This window comes from Oncorhynchus masou, chromosome 24 (assembly GCF_036934945.1).
Source record: "Oncorhynchus masou masou isolate Uvic2021 chromosome 24, UVic_Omas_1.1, whole genome shotgun sequence".
Lineage (NCBI taxonomy): Eukaryota > Metazoa > Chordata > Actinopteri > Salmoniformes > Salmonidae > Oncorhynchus > Oncorhynchus masou.
Genome location: NC_088235.1, coordinates 96,292,126 through 96,308,697, shown reverse-complemented (window position 1 = coordinate 96,308,697; position 16,572 = coordinate 96,292,126). Strand labels below are relative to the sequence as shown.

General features: G+C 46.2%; 1 protein-coding gene across 8 annotated transcripts in view; it reads right to left on the bottom strand.

Annotated features, from left to right (window-relative positions):
• ptprfa (protein tyrosine phosphatase receptor type Fa) overlaps positions 1 to 16,572 on the bottom strand; it is a 317,924-nt gene that overhangs the window by 28,168 nt on the left and 273,184 nt on the right. For 5 of the 8 annotated variants that reach the window (XM_064935762.1, XM_064935763.1, XM_064935765.1 and 2 more), the window contains 3 exons: positions 6,004 to 6,116; positions 3,196 to 3,228; positions 1,288 to 1,385 (listed from right to left, as the gene is read on the bottom strand). In XM_064935762.1, the coding sequence (XP_064791834.1) occupies positions 1,288 to 1,385; positions 3,196 to 3,228; positions 6,004 to 6,116 (244 nt within the window). The remainder of the gene's footprint in view (positions 1 to 1,287; positions 1,386 to 3,195; positions 3,229 to 6,003; positions 6,117 to 16,572) is intronic. The other 3 variants (XM_064935768.1, XM_064935769.1, XM_064935770.1) reach the window with 1 other exon arrangement.

The following is a 16,572-nucleotide window of genomic DNA, read 5'->3' as shown; positions in this document are numbered from 1 at the left end:
CCTAACGGGTAGGAGTGTTGGGCCAGTCACCGAAAGTTTGCTGGATCGAATCCCCGAGCTGACAATGTAAAAATATTCCGTTCTGCCCCTGAGCAAGGCAGTTAACAAACTGTCCCCGGGTGCTGAAGACGTGATTGTTGATTAAGGCAGCCCCCCGCACAGCTCTGATTCAGAGGTGTTGGGTTAAAATCAGAAGACACATTTCATTTGAATGCATTCAGTTGTACTGACTAGGTATTCCCTTATATCTAAGGTTGTAGTGATAAAGACAGTCAGCGGTTGCAGGGCAGTGAGGGGAGCCAGAATCAAAGTGTTGAGTTAGTCTGTTGAGAGAGACTATAGACACTGTAGATCTAGAGAGTATAGATCTAGAGGCTATAGATCTAGAGACTATAGAGCAGTGCATCCCAAACTCTGACCTTGGACCCCTTGCACATTTTGGTTTTTGCCCTGACACCACACAGCTGATTCAAATGATAAAAGATTGCTGATTAGTTGATTATTTGAATCAGCTGTGTAGAACTAGGGCAAAAACTAAAACGTGCACCCATGATCTTTCCATGACATAGACTGACCAGCTGAATCCAGCTGAAAGATATGATCCCTTATTGATGTCACTGGTTAAATCCACTTCAAATCAGTGGAGATGAAGGGGAGGAGACAGGTTAAAGAAGGATTTGAAAGCCTTGAGAAAATTGAGACATGGATGGTGTGTTTGCCATTCAGAGGGTGAATGGACAAGACAAAATATTGAAGTGCCTTTGAGTATGGGTATGGGTATGGTAGTAGGTGCCAGGCGCACTGGTTTGTGTCAGGAACTGCAATGCTGCTTCAACTCAATATTAGGAAGGTGTTCTTAATATTTTGTGCACTCAATGTAGATCTAGATAATATAGAGACCACAGTTTGAGAGAATATAGATTTAGTTGCTATAGAGACTATAGATGTAGAGGGTATAGACTATAGATATAGAGACTATATACATATAGAGGCTATAGACTATAGATATAGAGGCTATAGAACAAGATTCTATAAAGACTATTTATCTCGATACTATAGATCTCGGGACTATAGATCTAGATACTATAAAGACAAAGACTATAGATCTAGAGACTATAGATCTAGATATTATAAAGACTATATATCCAGAGACTCTAGATCTAGAGACTATAGATGTAGATACTAAAGAGACATTATATTTGGAGGCTATAGAGACTATAGATTAAGGAACTGGATTGCAGACAGCCAGTGGTGGTTAGCAGGGCAAAGCAGAGCAGCAGTAGTTACCTCATACTCCTGTGAGAAGCGGAGTCCGTCGTTGGCCTTGAGACGCTCGATGTGGTTAGCAAGATCAGTGGTGGAGATGAGAGGGTGCTCCCTCATCCCTGAAAGAGAGAGGAACAGGGTTACCAAGCTATTGCAGTGAATACAACTTTCCTTCAGCTATGAGTGAAATGTACAACACGGTGTAATATATGCACATACACACACATGCATGCACCACCCGCATACACCTGCACACACACATTCACACAACAGACATACACACACACGGAATGTGAAATACGCAACCAGATAACTGATGCATTTATGATGACAAAGCACAGAGCTCATTGAAAGTGGTGAAATGGAAAGAAGTGTGTGGTTGCGGAGAGAAGACACAGAGAGAAAGAGAGAGTGACGAGAGATAAGAGTGAGAGAAAGAGAGAGTGACGAGAGAGAGCAACAGACAGGTGATATCTCTAGAGCTCTGTAACACCATGCTGTGGGTTACTCCTGTGAAGGGAGTGAGTGAACGAGCATGCTGATTGGTTGGCTGTAGCCCACAGCAACACAAGTGGGAGTGGGAGGGGTCATGAGGGTATTCAGAGCGTCGTATTACATTATTTCTCCATTAAATGGTAACTGAAAACTCTCTCTGGCTATAGATAGATGAGACCAACATCTTAGTACATTAGTAATATTATCACAAACCTAAAAAATACTTGATTCAGAAATAACATTCTGGAAAGAAAATATACCACATACAGCTGCTAGCAGGTGATGTACATAATAAAGCTATAGCTACATTGTAACCTCAAAGTACCGAACACATATATCATCTCTTTCAGTGGCAGAAGAGCTTAGGACTTGGAAAGATTGATGCAGGAACAATCTTTCATCTCGGCTTTGTCCTCAAAGCAACAACAAATGGATTATCCTCCAAAATAACATACAAGATTGATACAAGCCAGTGGTGACAGGTGACAGTTCTGAGGCCAGCCTGTGGAAAGGAAGTGACATGGGGGAAGTGACACGGCTAGTGGGGAGGAGGGAGTGGGGGGTGCAGTGTAAGCGGGGTGGTTCCAGCTGACTGAGCAATCAGATGTTCACAGACAAGGTGCAGCTAGCATGGGGCTGAGATGAGATGGCCTTGGTGGGTGACGCACAAAAAACAGAAGTGGAGAGGAGGATGAGTAGAGAAGATAGAGGGATGGAGGGATGAAGGGGGGTGTTGGTGGAGGAGGGGAGCGGGGCATTCCATCTCAGCTCCCAAAGCAGCACTATCACAGCCTTTCCTTACATAGACTACTAACTGATCAGTACTGTTGTCTGAGCTGTGACTGTGCTACTGAGAAAACTGATGCAGAGTGACTCAGTGATCAGAGAGATAAAGACAGAGAGAGAGAAAGAAAGAGATAGAGAGGAGACAGAGAGAGAGAGAGGAGACAGAGAGATGAGAGAGCAAGAGAGAGATGAGAATAAAAGAGAGATGGAAAGAGAGAGAGTGTGAGTGAGTGAGTGAGTGAGTGAGTGAGTGAGTGAGTGAGTGAGTGAGTGAGTGAGTGAGTGAGTGAGTGAGTGAGTGAGTGAGTGAGTGAGTGAGTGAGTGAGAGAGAGAGAGAGAGAGAGAGAGAGAGATGGAGAGTGAGAGACAGAGAGAGTGAGAGAAAGCGAGACAGAGAGAGAGAGAGAGCGAGACAGAGAGAGAGAGAGAGAGAGAGAGAGAGAGTGAGTGAGTGAGACAGAGAGAGAGAGAGAGAGAGAGAGTGAGCGAGACAGAGTGAGAGAGTGAGTGAGAGAGAGGGAGAGTTAGAGACAGAGACGGAGAGAGAGAGAGAGAGAGAGAGAGAGAGAGAGAGAGTGAGAGAGACACAGAGAGAGGATGGGGATGGGTTTAAATAGGTAGAAAACACACGAGGAATGGAAACTAACTTGGAGTGTTCGGGCAACTGGGGTCACTGGAACCTGTGGGGAGAAGATGGGGGAGGTCGGTGTGTCGTACTCAACAACCAATACCAGAGGGATCATTCATGTTAAAGGGGGAAGGGAGGGGAGGAGGGGAGAAGAGAAGAGGGTAAAGAAGGATTAGGAGAAAGAGAAAAAGGGATAGAGAAAGAGAAAGAGAAAGAGACCCAAGGTTTTCAGAAGGGCCTGGCTGTGTATATGTCTGTACACCTGAAGGGAGTCAGTCTGTTAGCCTGGAATTCCAACAGTCCTCTTAGTTTCAGTCTCCATCCATGACAGTAGCCTGGATCCAAACTGAATTGTTCGATTTCACTTCACAATATTGTGTCCAGGTCTACCATGACACATAACTGTCTGAGACATATACTTGAAAGCATATTCTTGACTATAGTTACTACTACTCTGTAAAGTGCTTAAGTAGACAACAGAGGCATCAATAGTATAGAACTGAGCTATTAGAACACATCTTTATTGTGCTCACAAGGACACAAATTGTAAGAGGCTGGAAAATTAGTCAACAACATACCTGCCTCTATTTGTGTAAACAACATCTGCTATGTACCCCCTACTGCTAGAGACTCACAAGCTGCCGATCTCATAGCAAACTACTAGAAAACACCCACAGAGTGATGGAGAGAGGGAGGGAGGGGTGGAGCGGGGAGAGTGAAGAGAGGGTTTGAAAGAGATGAAAATAGGAATGACATGAAGAGTTAGAGAGAGGGAGATAAGGCACATAGAGAGAAGGAGAGAAAGAGGGCGAGAGAGAGCTCATAAAGTAAGAGTTGTGCGTTAGCGAGAGAGAGAGAGGAGAGAGAGAAGAGAAAGAGAAAAGAGAGAAAGATAGAGAGAGAGAGGAGAGAGAGAAAAAATTTATTGAAGAGAGAGAGAGAGGAGAGAGAAGAGAAAGAGAAAAGAAAGAAAAGATAGAGACAGAGAGGAGAGAGAGAAAATATATTGAAGAGAGAGAGAGGAGAGAGAGAAAAGTTAAAGAGAGAGGAGAGACAGAAAAGATGAGGAGAGAGAGGAGAGAGATAAAAGATAGAGAAGAGAGAGAGAGAAAGGAGAGGGAAAAAATATAGAGAAGAGAGGGAGAAAGGAGAGAGAGAAATATAGAAAGGGGAGAGAGAAAAGATAAAGAAGAGAGAGTGAGGAGAGAGAGAAAAGATAAAGAGAGCGAGGAGAGAGGAGAGAGAGGAGAGATAAAAGATAGAGGAGAGAGAGAGAAAGGAGAGAGAGAGAAAGATGGAGAGAGAGAAAAGATAGAGAAGAGAGAGAGAAAAAAAGAGAGAAGAAAGAGAGAGAAGGTGAGAGAGAGAAACGATAGAGAAGAGAGGAGAGGAGAGAGAAAACAAAGAAGAGAGAGGAGAGGAGAGGAGAGAGAAAACAGAGAAGAGAGAGAGGGAGAGAAAAGATAGAGGGAGAGAAAAGATAGAGGAGAGAGATAAAAGATAGAGAAGAGAGAGAAGAGAGAGATGAGAGAGGTAGCGAGAGAGAGGAAAGAGAAGAGAGATGCGAGAGAGAAGAGGATTCAGAAACCAAGGGTGAGACAGAACGAGTTTGATGTTCAGAGAATGAGTTAGAGAGAGATTCGGTGGGCTTAATTCCTCTGCTAAGTTCAAAGCTCAAGACTCTCCATGCTGCATTCAACAGTGTTTAATTACCAAGCTGGGTCAGTGCAGTCCACTAGAAGAAGAGACAGAGAGCATGCGTCCACAACGGTACCCTATTCCCTAAATAGTACAATACTTTCAACCAGGACCCATATGGAATAGAGTTCCATTAGGGCCCACCAGAAGAGCCGAAGAGCCACTGAAAACAGATGGATAATATATACTGTAACAATTCCCATGCAACCACCCCCCCTCTCTCTCGCTTTACTTCACATTGAGATGAGAAGCAGCATGGGCAGGGTGTGTTATATGTTAACAGACCTTTAAGGCTTATTTCTATAATGGTCATAAATGAAGGTGAAGAGAGAGAGGACATCTCGTCAACTAGACCAGAGCTTTGGGTTGTTAACCGATAGACAGTCCTCATCCTCAACTACAGCCACTCCCTTTCCAACTTCACTGACACCCACATACTACTAATACAACAAGACATATGATCATTGTGCACTAAGCCATGTGACAATCCTTCACATCCACAACAATCCTCCGATATTACAAAGACAAGATGACGATATCCAGTACAGAGTATAAACTGGACGGATTATTATCCACTTTCAACTCATCAAAACCATGTTTCATTTGCGATAACCAACATCTGATATTGTTGTAGTTAATCTGAATCATCTGAATACAGTAGAAGCCTTAACTCTGAAGTGTTTTATACTTGAAGGCATGTGAACTGCATTCAATTGCTTCTCGTAGCACAGTGGTTACCAATAGCTACACATTCATCAGATTGTATCATATCATAGGAGTGTCAGAGACTGTGAGCAGTGGTGTGAATAGAGACCAGGTTTTATAAGTTACCTTGTTGGAGATTTGTCTGCAGGCACTGAGGTGGATAGTTTGGCCATGGTTGAACAACAGCTACATCTGAATATAAGTGTGTCAGTGGTTGTTTGTCTGCTAGTGTGTCTGGGTCTGTGACTTTGTGTGTGTCTATAAATCGTGCGTGCTAGTGTGTGTGTGTGTGTGTGTGTGTGTCTATAAATCGTGCGTGCTAGTGTTTGTGTGTGTGTCTATAAATCGTGCGTGCTAGTGTGTGTGTGTGTGTGTGTGTGTGTGTGTCTATACCTTGTGTGTGTGTGTGTGTGTGTGTCTATACCTTGTGTCTGATAGTTGAGTCGTCTCATTTCCACAGGATCAGAGGAGTGGGTCAGCAGAGAGTCCTTCACCCCAGCAGAGTGCTCATCCTTGGCCGAGGGAGATGCTCGTTTCCTGGGGAGAGAGGCAGGGAGGAGAGACCATGAGAGGAGTTCCAATAAAAACACTAGCATACTACTTATAAATAAGTCATGTCATTGGGCATGTATGGTGGTAGGCTGAAGGAGGTGGTATGATTGTATGGGCATTAGAATGTAACCACACTGTAGTGGTCAGCTGGCTGGAAACCCCAGTCACAGAACCATCACTGTTGTATCATGACTGTGTCATTGAGATAGCTGTTGGTTCCTGCATTGATGTGGAAGATACTGTGCCTGGAGTGGAGTTAAAAGGCTGATGTTGTGTCTGTTGAGGTGTGTAACTCCCTGAAGCAGAGGCATACCTCTACTCTTCAGTGAGTAGTAGTTTTACGTCCCAAAGGGCAACCTACTCCCTATAGTGCACTACTTTGGACTAGTGCCTTCCGCTCGGATTAAAAGTAGTGCACTATATAGTGAATAGGGTGCCGTTAAATACCTTGATAAATAACACGGTGTGTCTGCCGTGCTGTGTGTTCCTCAGTTGACGAGGTGAGGACCCACTTCACTGTCTACACAGCTGGGGGAAGTGGTGACACAGTTTTGGGTTTACGCTCATTAAAACCTCTAATTTCCCCCATATGAACGTGTGAAAACAAACAGGCTGAGCAATTAACAGATCAGCCGCAGTGACAGAGTAGGAAGGCTTGCTAATTACAGAGGTGGAGAAAGAAAGAGAGGAGATAGAGGGAGATAGAGGGGGGGTGGGGGAGAGGGAGGGAAGGGAGAGAGGGAAGGAGGAAGGGTGTGGGAGGAGAGAGAGGGAGGAAGGAAGGGAGATGGAGGGAGCGAGAGAACAGAAAATAAAGGGAGGAGAGCGGAAGGGATGGTGAGAGAGAGAGAGGGACTATCGGGGGATAGAGAGAAGAGCGAGTGAGAGTGTTGTAGAGAGAGCACATCTGTTGGAGCCTATGTCCTTCATTCCCAACACACCACAGCGTGTCTCCTAGCGCTAGCATGCTAACTGAGGTCTTAAGTGTTGCCATGTTACAGCTGCTGCCACACTTATGCACTAAAGCCTGTGTTTATTTCTTTGGGTAGCACTAACATCGCGCTAACGTGTGTCTGAGTGCAGCAGCCTCCATTGCTGAGTGATGCTACTGATGTGTTCAGCTGGCTGTCTCACAGGGAAAGCTATTAGTGCTGCCATGCATAGCTGTCTATGGGAGGTGACAGTTACGTTACTAGCCCTAAACTTAGACTGAGTCTCAGATAGCAACCTATACCCTATGCAGTGCAGTACTTTTGACAAAATCCCATAGGGCTCCGGTAAAAAGTAGTCCACTATATAGGGAATATGGGGCTATTTGGGACAAACATTGGAGATGGAGATCATAATAAAGCATGGAGGCATGACATAAGGAGGTCTGGGGAGGGGCACTTTGTTATTCTGACTATTGCATAGGGAACATCATGCAATTTTAACTGCAACTTTGGCTTTTAATTTGAAAGGCGTGAGAGCTGCAGACAAACACACTAACACACATGTTTGTTTTACTATCCTTATGGGGACCAAACAATTGATTCTCATTCAAAATCTTATTTTCCCTAACCCTTAACCAAAACATAACGCTCTAACCCTAACCTAAACCTAACCCTAACCCTAACTCCTAACCCTAACCCTAAACCTAATGCTCAAACCCTAACTCCTAACCCTAAACCTAACGCTCTAACCCTAACTCCTAACCCTAAACCTAATGCTCTAACCCCAACTCCTAACCCTAAACCTAACCCTAACTCCTAACCCTAAACCTAACGCTCTAACCCTAACTCCTAACCCTAACTCCTAACCCTAACCCTAACTCCTAACCCTAACTCCTAACCCTAAACCTAACTCCTAACCCTAACTCCTAACCCTAAACCTAACGCTCTAACCCTAACTCCTAACCCTAAATCTAACCCTAACTCCTAACCCTAAACCTAATGCTCTAACCCCAACTCCTAACCCTAAACCTAACCCTAACTCCTAACCCTAAACCTATCGCTCTACCCCTAACTCCTAACCCTAACTCCTAACCCTAACCCTAACCCTGGCCTGGCCTAACCCTGGCCTAACTCCTAACCCTAACTCCTGGCCTGAACCTAACGCTCTAACCCTAAACCTAACCCTAACTCCTAACCCTAAACCTGGCCTAACCCTGGCTAACCTGGCCTAACTCCTAACCCTAAACCTAACTCCTAACCCTAGGCCTAACCCTAAACCTAACCCTAACTCCTAACCCTAAACCTGGCTCTAACCCCAACTCCTAACCCTAAACCTAACCCTAACCCTAACCCTGAACCTAACGCCTGGCCTAACTCCTAACCCTGGCCTAATCCTAACTCCTAACCCTGGGCCTAACGCCTGGCCTAACCCTAAACCTAACGCTCCTGGCCCTAACTGGCCTAACCCTAAACCTAACCATAACTCCTGGCCTAAACCTAACCCTAACTCCTAACCCAAAACCTAACGCTGGCCTAACCCTAACTCCTAACCCAAAACCTAACCCTAACTCCTAACCCTAAACCTAATCCTAACTCCTAACCCTAAACCTAATGCTCTAACCCTAACTCCTAACCTTGGCCTAACCCTAACTCCTGGCCTAAACCTGGCCTAACTCCTGGCCTAACTCCTAACCCTGGCCTAATGCCTGGCCCTGGCCTAACCCTGGCCTGGCCTGGACTCCTAACCCTGGCCTAACCTCTAACCCTAACTCCTGGCCCCCTAACCCTAACTCCTGGCCTGGCCTAACCCAAACTCCTGGCCTAAACCTAACCCTAACCCTGGCCTAACCCTAACTCCTGGCTCCTGGCCTGGCCTAACGCTCTGGCCTAACTCCTGGCCTAAACCTAACCCTGGCCTCCTAACCCTGGCCTGGCCCTAACCCTGGCCTAACTGGCTAACCCTGGCCTAACCCCTGGCTCCTGGCCTAAACCTGGCGCCTAACCCTAACTCCTAACCTGGCCTGGCCTGGCCCTGGCCTGGCCTAACTCCTGGCCTGGCCTGGCCTGGCCTAAACCTGGCCTGCGGCCTGGCCTGGCCTGGCCTGGCCTGGCCTGGCCTGGCCTGGCCTGGCCTGGCCTGGCCTAACTCCTGGCCTGGCCTGGCTCCTGGCCTGGCCTCCTGGCCTGGCCTGGCCTAAACCTGGCCTGGCCTGGCCTGGCCCTAAACCTGGCCTGGCCTGGCCTCTAACTGGCCTGGCCTGGCCTGGCCTGGGCCCCTGGCCTGGCCTCCTAACCCTGGCCTGGCCTGGCCTAACCCTGGCCTGGCCTGGCCTGGCCTGGCCCTGGCCTAGGCCTGGCCTGGCTCCTGGCCTGGCCTCCTCCTGGCCTGGCCTGGCCTCTGGCCTGGCCTCCTGGCCTGGCCTGGCCTGGCCTAACCCTGGCCTGGCCTGGCCTGGCCTGGCCTGGCCTGGCCTGGCCTGGCCTGGCTCTGGCCTGGCCTAACCCTGGCCTGGCCTGGCCTGGCCTGGCCTGGCCTGGGCCTAACCTGGCCTGGCCCTGGCCTGGCCTGGGCCTGGCCTGGCTCCTGGCCTGGCTCCTGGCCTGGCCTGGCCTAACCCTGGCCTGGCCTGGCCTGGCCTGGCCCTAACCCCTGGCCCTGGCCTGGCCTAACTGGCCTGGCCTGGCCTGGCCTAACCCTGGCTCCTAACCCTGGCCTGGCCTAACTGGCCTAACCCTGGCCTGGCTCCTAACCCTGGCTCCTGGCCTGGCTCCTGGCCTGGCCTAACCCTGGCCTGGCCTGGCCCTCCTAACCCCTGGCCTAACCCTAACTCCTGGCCTGGCCTGGCTCCTGGCCTGGCCTAACCCTAACTCCTAACCCTAAACCTGGCCTCCTGGCCTGGCCTGGCCTGGCCTGGCTCCTAACCCTGGCCTGGCCTGGCCCTGGCCTAACTCCTGGCCCCTAACTCCTGGCCTGGCCTAACTCCTAACCTGGCTAAACCTGGCCTAACTCCTGGCCTAAACCTGCTCTAACCCTGGCCTGGCCTAACCCTAACTCCTGGCCCTGGCCTGGCCTAACCCTAACCCTGGCCCCTAAACCTGGCGCCTGGCCTAACCTGGCCTACCCAACTCCTGGCCTAACCCTAACTCCTGGCCTAAGGCCTGGCGCTCAAGGCCCTAACTCCTGGCCTGGCCTAACTGGCCTAACCCTGGCCTGGCCTAATCCCTGGCCTGGCCTAAACCTGGCGCCTGGCCTAACTCCTGGCCTGGCCTAACTCCTGGCCTAAACCTGGCTCCTGGCCTGGCCTGGCCTAACTCCTAACCCTAGGCCTAATGGCTCAAACCCTAACTCCTGGCCTGGCCTGGCCTGGCCTGGCCTGGCCTGGCCCTAACTCCTGGCCTGGCCTGGCCTGGCCTAACTCCTAACCCTGGGCCTGGCCTGGCCTGGCCTAACTCCTAAACCCTAACTCCTGGCCTAACTCCTAACCCTGGCCTAAACCTGGCCTGGCCTTAAACCTGGCCTGCTCTAACCTAACTCCTGGCCTGGCCTAACTCCTAACCCTAACTCCTAACCCTGGCCTGGCCTGGCCCTGTCTCCTGGCCTTGGCCTAACGCTCTGGCCTAACTGGCCTGGCCTAACCCTAACTCTAACTCCTAACCCTAAACCTGGCCTGGCCCTAACTCCTGGCCTGGCCTGGCTCCTGGCCTAAGGCCTGGCCTCTAACCCTGGCCTAACTGGCCTAACTCCTAACCCTAACTCCTGGCCTGGCCTAACTCCTAACCCTAACCCTGGCCTGGCCTGGCCTGGCCTAACCCTAACTCCTAACCCTAACTCCTGGCCCTAACTCCTAACCCTGGCCTAACCCTAACCCTAACTCCTGGCCTAACTCCTAACCCTAACTGGCTCCTGGTAACCCTAAACCTAATCCTAACTCCTAACCCTAAACCTAATGCTCTAACCCTAACTCCTAACCCTAACCCTAACTCCTAACCCTAACTCCTAACCCTAACTCCTAACCCTAAACTAATCCTAACTCCTAACCTAAACCTAACGCTCTAACCCTAACTCCTAACCCTAACCCTAACTCCTAACCCTAACTCCTAACCCTAACTCCTAACCCTAAACCTAATCCTAACTCCTAACCCTAAACCTAATGCTCTAACTCCTAACCCTAACCTAAACTAATCCTAACTCCTAACCCTAAACCTAACGCCTAACCCTAACTCCTAACTCCTAACCCTAACCCTAACTCCTAACCTAAACTCCTAACCCTAACCCTAACCTAACCCTAACCCTAACTCCTAACCCTAACCCTAACTCCTAACCCTAAACCTAACTAACCCTAACCCTAACTCCTAACCCTAACTAACCCTAACTCCTAACCCTAACCTAACCTAAACCTAACTCTAACCCTAACTCCTAACCCTAACCCTAACTCCTAACCCTAACCCTAACCCTAACCCTAACTCCCTAACCCTAAACCTAACTAACTCTAACCCTAACTCCTAACCCTAACTCCTAACCCTAAACCTAATCCTAACTCCTAACCCTAAACCTAATGCTCTAACCCTAACTCCTAACCCTAACTAACTCCTAACCCTAACCCTAACTCCTAACCCTAAACTAATCCTAACTCCTAACCCAAACCTAACGCTCTAACCCTAACTCCTAACCCTAACCCTAACTCCTAACCCAAACCCTAACTCCTAACCATAAACTAATCCTAACTCCTAACCCTAAACCTAACGCTCTAACCCTAACTCCTAACCCTAACCCTAACTCCTAAACCTAACGCTCTAACCCTAACTCCTAACCCTAACTCCTAACCCTAACTCCTAACCCTAAACCTAATGCTCTAACCCTAACTCCTAACCCATCGTGATTCATGGGGTTAAACAGCACAACTGTTTTCAGCTGTGCTAACAGAATTGCAAAAGGGTTTTCTAATGATCAATTAGACTTTTAAAATGATAAACTTGGATTAGCTAACACAACGTGCCATTGGAACACAGGAGTGATGGTTGCTGATAATGGGCCTCTGTACGCCTATGTAGATATTCTATAAATAATCAGCCGTTTCCAGCTACAATAGTCATTTACAACATTAACAATGTCTACGCTGTATTTCTGATCAATTTGATGTTATTTTAAATGGACAAAAAAAATAGCTTTTCTTTAAAAAACAAGGACATTTCTAAGTGACCCCAAACTTTTGAACAGTAGTGTAAATACCTATGCATTTGGCTTGATTTGGATTTTACATTTAAAAAATACATAGATAGGCTGGTTAAGAAGCTAACATTTAAAGTTGACTTTTTCTACAGAAACAGATCGTGCCTTTCTCTAAGCAGTAGAAAGCAGATTATTAAGTCAACCTTATAATCTGTTCTTAATTATGGTGATAGTATTTATCAAAGTGCAGCTGCTAATACTTAAACCTTTAGGTGCCATCTACCATAGTGCCCTTTGTTTTGTTACAGCTGACAGTTTTGATACTCATCACTGCACCCTATATGAAAAGGTTGCTTGGACTTCACTAAAGACCTGTAGGCGCTACTTCATAAATTTCTGTCTTATCTAACGGCTGTTGAAGTTTAGAACCAAGTGGCACAGTGGTGTAAGGCACTGCATCTCAATGCAAGAGGCGTCACTACAGTCCCTGGTTTGAATCCAGGCTGCATCACATCTGGCCGTGATTGGGAGTCCCATAGGGCGGCGCACAATTGACCCAGCGTGGTCCGGGTTTGGCCGAGGTAGGCCGTCATTGTAAATAAGAATTTGTTCTTAACTGGCTTGCCTAGTTAAATAAAGGTTACATTTAAATGAATAAAAAATAGACACCTGAGTTGCCTAACCCGTAACAGGATTGGTTAACTCTGAGGTTCCTAGGGTCTCCACTGAGCTAGGTGAATCTGCTTTAAGTTTTAATGCACCGTATTGCTGGTACAAAATTATAAATACATTTCATTTTGATGGTGTGGTGCCGTTCAGGCAATTTAAAGGATTGATTGGAGACTTATTTGTGAAGGAATGTTTTTTATGTTTTATTTATCCTTCCTATGACTGTGTTTTTGTACTTTAATATGTATACAGTACTAATCAATAGTTTGGACACACCTACTCATTCAAGGGTTTTTCACGCCATGACCTTAGAGAGCCTTTTTTATTAGTCTCTTTTTGGTTTGGTCAGGGTGTGATTTGGGTGGGCATTCTATGTCCTTTATTTCTCTGATTTGTGTTTCTATGTGTTGGCCGGATATGGTTCTTAATCAGGGACAGCTGTCTATCGTTGTCTCTGATTGGGAATCATACTTCGGTAGCCCTTTTTCCCCTTCTTTCAGGGTGGGTAGTTAACTTTGTTTTTGGTACTTAGTCCTGTAAGCGTCACGGTCGTTTTGTATTGTTTTGTTGGTGACATTCAAATAAAAAGAAAATGTACGTTCATCACGCTGCACTTTGGTCTACTTCCAATGACACCCATGACAGAGTTTTTCTTCATTTTCACTACTTTCTACATTGTAGGAAGACATCAAAACTATGAAATAACACATATGAAATATGTAGTAATCAAAAAAGTGCTAAACAAATCTAAATATCTTTTAGATTTTATATTCTTTAAAGTAGCCACCCTTTGCCTTGATGACAGCTTTGCACACCCTTGGCATTCTCTCAACCAGCTTCACGAGGGCATTTCAATTAACAGGTGTGCCTTGTTAAAAGTTCATTTGTGGAATTTCTTTCCTTCTTAATGTGTTTGAGCCAATCAGTTGTGTTGTGACAAGGTAGGGGTGGTATACAGAAGATAGCCCTTTCTGGTAAAAGACCAAGTCCGTATTATGGCAAGAACAGCTCAAATAAGCAAAGAGAAACGACAGTCCATCAATACTTTAAGACATGAAGGTCAGTTAATCAGGAACATTTCAAGAACTTTTGAAGTTTCTTGAAGTGCAGTTGCAAAAACCATCAGGTGATATGATGAAGCTGTCTCTCATGAGGAACGACACAGGAAAGGAAGACCCAAAGTTACCTCTGCTGCAGACGATAAGTTCATTAGAGTTACCAGCCTCAGATTGCAGCCCAAATAAATGCTTCACAGTGTTCAAGTAACAGACACATCTCAACATCAACTATTCAAAGGAGACTGTGAGAATCAGTCATTCATGGTTGAATTGCTGCAAAGAAACCACTACTAAAGGACACCAATAAGAAGAGAGTTGCTTTTTAACTCTGCTTCTTTGTGAGAAGCAGAGTAGGTGAACGGATGATCTCCACATGTATGGTTCCCACCGTGAAGCATGGAGGAGGAGGTGTGATGGTGTGGGGGTGCTTTGCTGGTGATACTGTCAGTGATTTATTTAGAATTCAAGGCACACTTAACCAGCATGGCTACCAAAGCATTCTGCAGCGATATGCCATCCCATCTGGTCTGCGCTTAGTGGGACTATCATTTGTTTTTCAACAGGACAATGACCCAACTCACCTCCAGGGTGTGTAAGGGCTATTTGACAAAGAAGGAGAGCGGTGGAGTGCTGCATCAGATGACCTGGCCTCCACAATCTCCCGACCTCAACCCAATTGGAAGGAAAAGCAGCCAACAAGTGCTCAGCATTTGTGGGAACTCCTTCAAGACTGTTGGAAAAGCATTCCAGGTGAAGCTGGTTGAGAGAATGCCAAGAGTGTACAAAGCTGTCATCAAGGCAATGGGTGGCTATTTTGAAGAATCTAAAATCTAAAATATATTTTGATTTGTTAAACACTTTTTTGGTTACTACATTATTCCATGTGTTATTTCATAGTTTTAATGTCTTCACTATTATTCTACAATGTAGAAAATAGTAAATATAAATAAAAACCTTTGAATGAGTAGGTGTGTCCAAACTTTTGACTGGTACTGTATGTCTCTTGTGAAAAAACACCCAACAACACACCAGCCAAAGAAACAAGACATAGCATAGTGGTGTGATGTGTGATCTTGACAGTGTAGCAGAAACAAAGAGCATGTCAGTCTGTCACTGAGTCAGAACAGAACAGAGCAGCCTGACCCAGAAGCACATTTTATAGAGAAGAAGAGTGGAGTAAGGGGAGGGGAGGAGCGGGGAGAGGGTGGCTGTGCTGCAGAGTGACAGCCACGTCAGGGTTAGAGAAGGGGGAAAGGGGTGTAAATGTGTCAAACATACTACAAAGTAGGTTCAATTAGTTAGCCAGATAACTTTGAAAAACAACCAGAAAAAACTATAGTTTGTCTGATTAATTTAGAAAGCTAAATGTAGGTATATGTTTTTTAGACCATGCCCATTTCAAGCTTATACTTCCCCCCCCCCAAATGTATTTTTCTGAATATTTAGGCAAGTTAGCTGGCTAACTCATTGATTCTACTTTGTAGTATACCCCGCAGGAAAGAAATACTAACCTTTCTTTTTTGCTGCATCCACAGAAAGCAGGGCGGAAGTGAGTGAGGGAGAAGACAGAGAGAAAGAGGGAAAGAGATAGAGGGAGGATTAAATGACAGATTGTCAGCAGCAGGGATGAAGCATAGAGGCAGTGGATAGGGAACCAGATTTATACTGCACCCCTTTATCCCTCCCTCCCTCCCTTTCCCTCCCTCCTCCACCCTCTCAGCCCTGCACTTTTATTCAGATGTCGACGCTGACATTTAGAAAATGAGTTTTTCCTCTAGGGGCCCAGATCTCAATCCCTGCCACTATGATAATCTTCAACAAGTTTTTTTTTTAATATAATATTTTTCTTTACAACCCTTTCTCTTAAAATGCATATGCTATGAGAAAAGGCCGGGAGGATATTATATTCTGTGGTGTTGGACAGGTTTAATGATGGTGCACTATGCTCCTTTAGGTTACTTGATGTAAATATTGTACTAGCTGAGTGGAAATACAGTAGGCTGCATCTTACAACTAATGTCCTGGTATGAACTTTCATCCTAATACATTGTGTGGAAAGATGAGGATGGTGTTCTCATATACATAATTTCTCCCACTGGTAACAATTCAACATCTATTCCACGTAATGTTTTTGAAATGATGTGGAAACAACATTGATTCAACCAGTGTGTGCCCAGTAGCCTGTTTCACCCCTATATACATAACCTCTGTTTCACCACTTTTGCAAATGTTGAAATGTCTTTCGATCGGCCTCTTCAACTGTATTTTACATTTTGTTGAGGTTACATTCATTTCAGTTTGAGGATAATCCATTTTAGCTAAATTACTTCCAAGTCATACAAAGTTGCAATGGCTCCTGGTTTGGACTTCAGAGAGCTATAGGCCTATGCAGTCAAATAGGCATGCTAAATCGGGCCACTTCAAAAGATTTATTCTCACTTGCTGTGAAGAAATCATCCACCCTCCTTCCATTGAAGCCAGCCTGGCTGGGCTTATCCACACAGAGAGCAGCTAACGCTCTCTGCAGTGCTCTGTGTTCTCACGGACAACTGCCCTCAAAGACAAAAGGACTTACACCTGAATTTTTTTTTAAATAAAATTGAATTACTTGT